The sequence below is a fragment of the Macaca nemestrina genome, chromosome 20 (assembly GCF_043159975.1).
Source record: "Macaca nemestrina isolate mMacNem1 chromosome 20, mMacNem.hap1, whole genome shotgun sequence".
NCBI lineage: Eukaryota > Metazoa > Chordata > Mammalia > Primates > Cercopithecidae > Macaca > Macaca nemestrina.
In genome coordinates, this window is record NC_092144.1 from 64,762,615 (window position 1) to 64,773,525 (window position 10,911).

Below are 10,911 nucleotides of genomic sequence, written 5' to 3' on the forward strand. Positions count from 1 at the left end.
GTTCTCTGCCAGGGAATAAGATAGAAAACACTCCCTCAACCACATTCTAGTCATGGTCCCTATTCTCATATTTCCACTTCTCTCTCTTTGGCAATAAATTAATTAATTGAGAAACAAGTTGCTGAATGTTCATCTTCTGCTAAACTGCATCCCCTAATTTTCCCAGAGCCTCCCCTAATGAAATCGACTGTATTTACTGAAAGCAGGAAGCGGGTCTCTTCAGATCAGGATGACTGTCTCCTGGGGAAATATTTGTCTTCGCATCGGTGGGGAAAAGGAAAGTCGATGTCATGAGTGGAGGCTCTGAGAAAATAAGGGCTGTGTTTTCAGTTTAGACTCCCGCCCAGTTGGTAGCTGACCTAGACGTGATGTTAGGTCTACCCTCCACGGGCAGGTTTTCAGACAAAGGAGCCCTGGCCATCAGGGGACACCTCAGGTTTGGGCTGAGATGTGTGCAGAGGGCCTGGGTCCTCCTGAGCCCCCACACTGGGGGGAATCAGAGACAGGCCCAGCAAGAGGCTGTGTCCACTTCCTGTGGGTTGACAGCTGTGGGGACCCAGACAGGCGGCAGCAGGCGCTGACCTAACCACATCCGCGCGTCTGTCTGTCCTGGAGGGTCGTGTGGTCTCCTGTCCCACAGCTGGAGCACGCAGAGCAGGCATCATGGTGTCCATCCTCCCTGTTCTTCTGTGCCTCAGTCAGTGGTGGAGAGACGAGGGACAGGAGGGGCACTGGGCTGGGGTGAGGGGGCTCCCACAGCAGCCTTGTTCACTGGAGACCCTCAGGGGTCCAGTGGCTACTGGTGCTCCAGCAGGAAGGGAAGCAGTCACACCTCTGTCTTCCAAATCCCCCACAGGAAACTCTCCTCCATGGCTGAGTCTGGGCCAGAATACCCGAGCACCTGCGGGTGAGTCTCTGCTAAGCTCCCCTGCCCTGCCTCACACTCAGCACCCGGACTCTCATCTCAGGGCCTTCTGAACGGAGGGTGAGAAAATCAAGAGGGTCCATGGCCTGAGCTGGGAATGAGGGGCAGGGGAGGTCTGTGGACTCCAGCCTGTGGTTTCTTCCAGGGATCCTCCCCAAACCCAGCCTCTGGGCTGAGCCAGGCTCTGTGATCAGCTGGGGGAGCTCCGTGACCCTCTGGTGCCAGGGGACCCTGGATACCCAGGGTTACCATCTCACCAAGGAAGGAAGCACCATGACCTGGCACCAACAGAGCCCACCAGAGCCCAGGAACAAGACCAACTTCTTCATCCCATCCATGAGAGAGCACTATGCAGGGACATACCGCTGTCACTATCTCAGCTCTGCAGGCTGGTCAGAGCTCAGTGACCCGCTGGAACTGGTGGTGACAGGTAAGAGGACACTCAGGGGTCCCAGCCCCAGGCTCTGCCCTCAGGAAGGAGGTCAGCTCTCAGGGGCATCTTCGTTCTAATAACTCAGCCCTGGGGGATGATGTGGGAGGCATGAGTCCCATTTAAGACAGTGTCTCCTTCTTTCCTAGGAGCCTACAGAGAACCCACCCTCTCAGCCTTGCCAAGCCCTGTGGTGACCTCAGGAGAGAACGTGACCATCCAGTGTAGCTCAAGGCTGGGATTTCAGAGGTTCATTTTGATTGAGGAAGGAGAAAACAAGCTCTCCTGGATGCTGGACTCACAGGAACTCTCCAACGGGCTGTTCCTGGCCCTGTTCCCTGTGGGCCCTGTGGCCCCCAGTCACCGGTGGTTGTTCAGATGCCATGGATATTACAGGAACATCACCCGGGTGTGGTCGGAACCCAGTGATACCATGGAGATCCTGGTCTCAGGTACAGACATCTGCTCCTTGCCCGATTTATTTTTGAGAACTCACTCTCAGGGAGACCCACGTAGGAGGGTGGAACAAGGGAAGTTTGGGACTCCTGAGCCCAGAGAGACTGAGTGTGAGAGACAGTGAGACCTGCAGGGCCAGAACGGGAGAAGGAAGGGGTGTGGGAGGAACCAGTCCTCCTAGTCCCAACTCTTGTTTTCCTCCAGGCGTGTCTAGGAAGCCCTCCCTCCTGACCCTGCAGGGCCCTGTCGTGGCCCCTGGAGAGAATCTGACCCTGCAGTGTCGCTCTGATGTCGGCTACGACAGATTTGCTCTGTACAAGGAGCAGGGACATGACCTCCTCCAGGGCTCTGGCCAGCAGCCCCAGGTTGGGCTCTCCCAGGCCAACTTTACCCTGGGCCCTGTGAGGGTGTCCCACGGGGGCCAGTACAGATGCTACGGTGCACACAACCTCTCCTCCAAGTGGTCGGCCCCCAGTGACCCCCTGGACATCCTGATCGCAGGTGAGGAGCCCAGCGGGTTCAGTCAGGGACCCAGGCTCTGCTCAGGCCCTGCTGGGGGAGCCCAGGTGGTGATGGCCAGGATGAGGGGTGGGGGTCCTAAGGGAGAAAGACACAGAGAGAGACAGGGGATGGGTGGGGAGGGGGAGACTCAGAGAAGACAGAGACAGAGAGACTGAGGGCCCCAGAGAGAGGCCTGGGGAAGTCTCAGCTCAGAACAAGGTGGGACAGCCCCTCACCCATCCTTCTTCTCTCCAGGACAGATCCCTGACAGACCCTTCCTCTCAGTGCAGCCGGGCCCCACAGTAGCCTCAGGAAAGAACGTGACCCTGCTGTGTCAGTCACGGAGCCCGATGGACACTTTCCTTCTGACCAAGGAGGGGGCAGCCCATCACCTGCTGCGTCTGAGATCAGAGCACCGAGCTCAGCAGCACCAGGCTGAATTCCCCATGGGTCCTGTGACCTCAGCCCACGCGGGGACCTACAGGTGCTACAGCTCACACAGATTCTTCCCCTACCTGCTGTCTCACCCCAGTGACCCCCTGGAGCTCGTGGTCTCAGGTGAGGGCCCTGACCTTGTCCTCTCTGAGCTCAAAGGCTCAGCTCAGGCCCTGCCTCCAGCAGAGCTCAGGATGCTAAGGAAAGAGGGGAGTAAAGGGAGAGGGCCCAGCCCATAAGAGGGTGGAAATTGTCAGGGACCTCCTAATCCTGGGCTCCCACCCCAGAGACCTCAGATGGGGCTAAAGGCCAGGGAGGACTGAAATGAGATACGGAGGAACCTTGGAGGAATCATACTTAGACTGAGGATAGAAGATGGAGGCTCCACCCACTCCCCACCTGGGCTCCCCCAGCGGCCCCGTAACACTCAGTGCATACCTGAGACTAAGGGGAGACTGTGCACCTGCTCACTGCAGCAATGCAGGCAAATATTCAACAGCAAACCTCGTGCGCAATTCCTTTCTGTCCTTTATTTTTTACGTCCACGTATCTATTGTTTCTCTTTCTGTTTCTGAAGATTTCAAAGCAATGCTGGCATTTATAATTTACACATTTAATTTGGTAGGTAGCGTTATGATGTAAAATGACTGTGTTCTGATTTTCTTTGGGATTAAATTAAATATGTGCATTCATGATGGAGAATAACTTCTTATTAATAATGTCTGTTTATCCAATACATTTAAAATTAAACTTTATACATTTATATCAGCAGGCTTTTGAAGTTATATTCATAATAACTGTGGACATTGTGAATTTTAAGGATTGTTTTACTACTTGAATAATTTGAAAGGCTTTGATTCCTTTCTATCTTCTAAAATTAGTTAAGTATAGATGAGAAAGTTCTTGGTTTGAGTATGCTAATTTTAGTTCCCATTAACTTACCCCTGACACACTCCCTTTCAATCCTTTCCCAAATGATCTCTTCTGATTTATTGATAATAATTACATTAACCACAAGAAAATGGAGGACAAACTTGTTTCTAAATTTTATAATACTCTTCTCACTTCAAATTTGTATGTATGTGTTTATACATACCCCACACACCATTCTCTATCTTATAATGTATACTATGTATTATATATTTATATATACCTACACACTATTATCTATCCTATAATATATATTATGTATTATATATTTATATATACCCACACACTATTATCTATCTTATTATGCACTGTGTATTATATATTTATGTATACACAATTATATATCTTATTATATATTTTGTATTATATATTTATGTATATACACCCACACAGTATTATATATCTTATAATATATATTATGCATTACATATATACACACTATTATATATCTTATATATTATTTATTATATATTTATATATTAACATATATGTTATACATAAATATATATATCAATATATTTATTATATATATCAATATATTTATATATAACATATAAATATATAAATATATTTATATACAATATATAAATACATAAAGTATATATATTTATATTATATATTAATATATAATATATAAAATATATAAATATTTGATATATTATATTAAATAAATATATCATTAATATAATAAATATATTTATATATTAATAAATATATTTGATATGTTATATTAAATAAATATATGATATTTATATATTATATATTATATATAAATATATTACATATTTATATATGACATATATTAACACACTATTATATATTGTATTATATATTTAGAGATACACATACTATCATATATCTTATTATATATTATGCATCACGTATTTATATATACACACTATTATATATCATATATTATGTGTTATATATTTATATATACACACTATTGTGTATCTTATAATATATAATGTATTATATATTTAGATATACACACACTGTTATATGTCTTATTATATTTTATGTATTATATATTTAGATATATACACTATTATATATCTTATTACATATTTATATGTATACACACACTATTATATATGTTATTATATATTATGTATTATATATTTATTTATACACACACTATTATATATCTTATAATACATACTATGCATTTTATATTTACATGCACACATATTATATATCTCATAATATATATTATGTATTACACATTTGTATATACACACACTATGATATATCTTCTAATACATAAGCATTATATATTTACATACACACACTATTATATCTCAATTATGTATATACACATATTTATTCCTGTGCATATATGTATGTATGCACCTCTGCCGCATCAGGAAAAGGTTCTATCACATAACTACAGAACAGTTAGGAGAAATGTAGACACAAAGGAATGCAGTAACTGAGGGACATGTTGACTTAAGTCTCTTCAACTCCTCACACACCTCCCCTCTTTTTTTGGTTGATTCTCAGGAGGAGCTGAGACCCTCAGCCCGTCACAAAACCAGACAGACTCCAAGACTAGTGAGTGAGGAGATGCTCTCCGTTATGGGGCTGGCACAGAGGGTCAGGTCCTGTGAAGGGGAGGTGGGCATCCTGGGTGGACATCCAGGGGTCCTGGGTCATGATGATCTACCCTGACCTCTGTGACCTCTTTGTCCACCATCCCCAGCCTCACACCCCCAGGATTACACCGTGGAGAATCTCATCCGCATGGCCGTGGCTGGCTTGGTCCTGGTGGTCCTTGGGATTCTGCTGTTTTAGGATTGGCACAGCCAGAGAAACTCCCAAGATGCAACCAGGAGGTAAACACAAGAGAGAACAATACACCCGTCAGAGTGCTAGAGCCTTGGCAATGAATCTGATGGTCCCAAAAGGTTCTGAAAGAAAGTCTGGACCATCATTCGGGAAACTGTCTACTGAGAAGGTCGAGAAGGGGAGGTATGGGTCAGGTGCAGGAAGATATCTGGGTGCCTGTAGAGAATGCTTCCTCTATTAAACCTCCATTAAATGGTGGTGATTTCCATCCTGCTGTTGTGGACCCTCTGTGACTGCCCCTCCCTTCCTTTTGCTCCCTGTGACGTGAGGGCACATCCCCCATGGTGGGTTTGCGTCCACACCCCTGTGATCATGTGCTCTGGTCCACTGTCATGTAATGCATTTTTCTTTGTTTCCAACTGCCACATTCCCTGAAGTGAACTATTGATTCTCCATCTCTTCAGTTCTGAGCATACATCTGGATTAAATAACTGGAATAGGTGGGCAAATGTGTATTTGGGACTTTGAAACATGAGTCTGAGGCCAGGCACAGTGGCTCATGCCTGTAATACCAGCACTTTGGGAGGCCGAGGTGGGCAGATCACCTGAGGTCAGGAGTTCTAGGCCAACCTGGTCAATACGGTGAAACCCCATCTCTACTAAAAATTTTAAAAATTAGCTGGGCATGGTGGGGCATGCCTGTAATCCTAGTTATTCGGGAAGCTATGGCAGGAGAATTGCTTGAACCTGGGAGGCGGAGGCTGCAGTGAGCCGAGATTGGGCCACCACACTCCAGCCTGGGCAACAGAACAAGACTCCATCTCGAAAACTAAAAATAAAAAATACACTTCCTTGGTCCTTTCTGTTGGACTCATGTTTCAAAGTCCCAAATACACACACGGAGGAGGTGGCTCAGTGCTGACCAGGGGCTCCGGTCAATGAGCAGAGATGTCCCAGAGCCCATCTGTAAAATCTCAGAGAAGGCGTGGTGGCTCATGCCTGCAATCCCAGCACTCTGGGAGGCTAAGGCAGGTGGATCACCTGAGGTCAGGAGTTCAAGACTAGCCTGGAAAACATGGTGAAACCCCATCTCTAATAAAATTATAAAAATTAGCTGAGCGTGGTGGCAGGCACCTTTAGTCCCAGCTACTTGGGAGGCTGAGGCAGGAAAATTGCTTGAACCCAGAAGGCAGAGGTTGCAGTGAGCCAAGATCACGCCATTGCACTCTAGCCTGGGGGACAGAGCAAGACTCTGTCTCAAAAAAAAAAAAAAAAAAAAAAAACTCAAGGAGAACCAGAGCTTCCAGCCTCGCCCAGAGTCTTGACTCACTCCCTGTCTGTGAGGACCCTAGGGAGCCTCTTCTGTTCCACACAGAAGTGGAAACTTCCTCCTTAATAACCCCTTGATGGTCCCAGGCACTGGTGACCACTGAGCTTTGCTCTCTCTTTTCTCTTATGATTCTCTGTCTACTTCCGGTGCTATCACTTTATTTTTTGTGCATAAGACCATGAGTAATGTTTTAGAAACTTTCTATTAAATTTCTCAGTGCTAGGAACAACTGAGGTTTTTGATTGAGTGCCTCAAATGTCTACCCTTACTGTGGAGTCCAACAACAGGATTCTAACAAGTCCCAACCCCTTCATGCCTTAACCTGATCTGGAAATAAATTATATTTGAGCTCATCCCATACCCCAGCCACATCAAGCCCCACAATCACTCTGAGAAGTGAGATTTATAGCAAAATGCTCCAAACAAGGAAACTAAGGTTCAGGCAAGGGATGTTAATGTGTCCATTTACATAAATAAAAAATGGTAGATGATCAGCTTTCCCTTTGAAATCAGAGTACTAATCTGACTCATTGTTCCCTGAATTTTAGAGGCAGAACCTCAGGGGGAGATAAGAATCCTACCCCAGGAAAGTTACCAATATCAGAAAGGAAACAATGACATCAGTACAGATGCTACAGAATTCAAAAGATTCTAAGTGGACATTATGAAGACATTATTCAGCTTAGATGAAGTGGTCACATATCACAAGAAAACCAATTGTCTAAAACAATCTCTGAAATACCTAGACATTCAAAATCATTGAATTATTAAATAAAATACATTTTAAAATTAAACTCTTTTCAGGAAATAAACTTCAATGTCCCTTAGTGCACTCTCCAAAACATGTAGATAAGAATAAATACTGTTCTGAAAGACATGTCCCTGGAATTACAAGCATTCAATATAATTTAAAAGGCAATCATAAAAATATAAAATGGATATATCAGGAGAAGACCATCTCTGAGTTTTATATGAGTTAGTTTCTCATATAAACTTAGCTGAAAACAAATTTTTTAATTGGTCAAAAAATTTAAGAAAATTAAAAAATGAATATTTAAATACAAATCAGCTTCCCCTTCAAAATCAGAGCAATAATCCAACTCATTGCTCCCTAAAGTTTGAAGTTAGGGCCGTGGAAGGAGGATGAGAATTCCACCCTAGGAAAAGGACCAATATCAGAATTACCAATCACCAGTCCAAGTGGATGATTGATGTGTCAACTCAAGAACCCCTGGCAGGGTGCAGGGGCTCACACCTGTAATCCTAGCACTTTGGGAGGCCGAGGCAGGTGGATCACTTGAGGTCAGGAGTTTGAGACCAGCCTGTCCAATATGGCAAAACTCTGTCTCTACTAAAAATTCAAAAATTAGCTGGGCGTCTTGTGGTGTGAGGTGATTTTGACATCACACCCACACCTTTGACTAGAACACCTAACAAAGAAAATACAGTCTTGGAGCTGGTCATTAAAGGGGGCTCCTCAAAAGCTCAGGAGTGGACTAGGTGAGGGGGTCATTTCTCCGCCCTCACCACAGAGTGCTGGGGAGAGCTGCACAAAAATACGAAGGAGCCATGTGGCTGAGTAACAAACTATCTGCCAGCCAACATTCTTAAGCACCACCCACTGAATCACAGACCAAAACACAACACCAAAATATTTTGCCAGTATACAGCACCTGTGAAAACTAAGGCAAAGACTCAGCCACAAATAAAGATTCTATATGAGTCCCAGTCCTCTCAAAATACCCAGAAATAAAGACAACTGACTATGCTTAACTTACATCATAGTTAAAGGAACACCAGCCTCACACATGAAGAAGAATCAATACAAGAACTCTGGCAACTCGATAGTTCCCCAGAAATCCAATTGTTAGCCATACTAAGATGACTGAAATGACAGACACAGAATTCAGAATCTGGATACTAAGGAAACTCACCAAAATCTTGGAGAAAGATGAAGACCAATCCAAAGAATCCAGCAAAATGATCTAGGAGCTGTAATACCAGCACTTTGGGAGGCCGAGGTGGGCAGATCACCTGAGGTGAAATATGAAATATCCATTTTAAGAAAGAACCAAACTGAACTCCTGAAACTGAAGACTTCGCTTCAAGAATTTCACAATACAATCAGAAGCAACAAAAGCAGAAGAGATCAAGCTAGGGAAATAATCTCAGAGCTTGAAAAATAGATCTTTGAATCAACCCAGTCAGACAAAAATTTTTTAAAAGATTTTTAAAAACTGAATGAAATCTCTGAGAAATATAGGATTATGTAGAGACACAAAATATATGGCTCATTGGAATTATTGAAAGAGAAGAAGAAAGAGTAAGCAATGTAGAAAACATATTTGAGGACATAGTTCATATTTGAGGACATTCATTTCCATGAAATTTCCATTCATTTTCCATGAAAATTTTCCCAATCTTGCTAGAGAGGAAGACATATAAATTCAAAAAAAAAAAAATACAGAAAACCCATGTGGGATATAACACAAGGTGACCATCCCCAATACACACAGTTATCAGATCCTCCAAGGTCAACACAACAGAAAAAAAATCTTAAAGGCAGCTAGAGAGAAGGAGCAGGTCACCTACAGAAGGAACCCAATCAGGCTAACCGCAGAACTCTCAGTGGAAATCGTATAAGCCAGAGAGATTAGGAGCCTGTTTCAGCATTATTAAAGAAAAGAAAATCCAACCAAGAATATCATATCCCATCAAACTAAGCTTCATAAGCAAAAGAGAAATAAAATCCTTCTCTGACAAGGAAGCACTAAAAGAATTTGTTAGCACTAGACCACCATGACCACCATTACAAGAGATCCTTAGTGGAGTGCTCAAGAGGAAACAGAAGATAAAAACCTGCTACCACAAAAACACACTCAAGCCATAGCTCACAAATAATATAAAGCAATTACACTATCAAGTCTATAAAACAGCCAACAACATAATGACAGGACCAAAATTTCATATATCAATATGAACCCTGAATGTAAATGGCCTAAATTCCCCACGTAAAAGGCATAGAGTGGCAACATGGATAAAAAGCCAAGAGCCAACTGCCTGCTGTCTTCAAGAGACCCATCTCACATGAAATGACACCCACAGGCGGCTCAAAGTAGAAGGATGGAGAAATATTTACTAGGCAACCAGGAAACAAAAAAAAGAGAAGGCATTCCTATCCTTATATCACATGAAACACACTTTAAATCAACAGCAATCAGGAAGGACAAAGGAGGGCATTACAAAATGATACAGGGTTCAATTTGACAAGAAGACTTAACTATTCTAAATATATATGCACCCAACTTTGGAGCACACAGATTCATAAAACAAGTTATTCTTCACCTATGAAAAGAGTTAGCCACATAATAATAGTAAGGGACTTCAACATCCCACTGACAACATCAGATGGATCACTAAAACAGAAAACTAACAAAGAAATTCTGGTCTTAAAGACAACACTGGACCAATTGAATGTAAGAGACATCTACAGAGTATTCCACCCAACAACTGCAGAATATAGATTCTTCTTATCTGCACACACACAAAAACATATCATATTCTAAGATTGGCCACAAAGCAAGTCTCAATAAACTCAAAGAATCGAAATCATAACAAGGCACACAATAAAAATGGAAAAAAATACCAAGATCATCTCTTAAAACTACAGAAAAACATGGAGATTTAACAACTTGTTTCCAAATGAATATTAAGAGCCATCTATGACAAATCCACAGCCAACATCATATTGAATGGGCAAAAAATAGCCCATGGAGAAGAGTTTGAATCTCAGAAGAAAACAACAAAAATACGTCAAAAGTCTTTCATGTCAGCACAAAATTCAATCATCTCCTGTATGAGAGATTGGATCTGAGACGTGTTTTGAGTTGGCAATAGTGAAGGATGCAAGGTGTCAATTCTAGTCGGAACAATTTCCAGGAAGCCATGTTCCACTCTTGAGCAAACAACCACTGGGCCTCATGCAAGGCAGAAAGAGCCTGTGTACGTCATCCTCTCATGATGTGGTCAGCATGTCAACTGCATGAGCCCCTCACAACATCCTGTGTGCTGCTGAGCTGAGCTGGGGCGCGGCCGCCTGTCTGCACCGGCAGCACC

The 10,911-nt window shown here is 43.0% G+C and overlaps 1 protein-coding gene across 1 annotated transcript; it reads left to right on the top strand.

Moving 5' to 3' along the window:
• The first annotated feature begins 368 nt into the window (after positions 1-368).
• On the top strand, positions 369-5,471 carry LOC105496983 (leukocyte immunoglobulin-like receptor subfamily A member 6). The gene is made up of 8 exons (XM_071086214.1): positions 369-436; positions 641-741; positions 857-907; positions 1,071-1,355; positions 1,505-1,807; positions 2,016-2,312; positions 2,568-2,960; positions 5,380-5,471. Exons 1-8 carry the CDS (start codon positions 369-371, stop codon positions 5,469-5,471), a joined length of 1,590 nt encoding a protein of 529 aa, XP_070942315.1.
• Positions 5,472-10,911: the final 5,440 nt, after the last annotated feature.

Coding starts and splice junctions, on each gene's coding strand:
- LOC105496983 (XM_071086214.1), top strand. CDS start 369: ATGTTAGGTCTACCCTCCACGGGCAGGTTTTCAGACAAAGGAGCCCTG. Junction 908..1,070: donor GAATACCCGAGCACCTGCGG/GTGAGTCTCTGC, acceptor GGTTTCTTCCAG/GGATCCTCCCCAAACCCAGC. Junction 2,313..2,567: donor CCTGGACATCCTGATCGCAG/GTGAGGAGCCCA, acceptor TCTTCTCTCCAG/GACAGATCCCTGACAGACCC.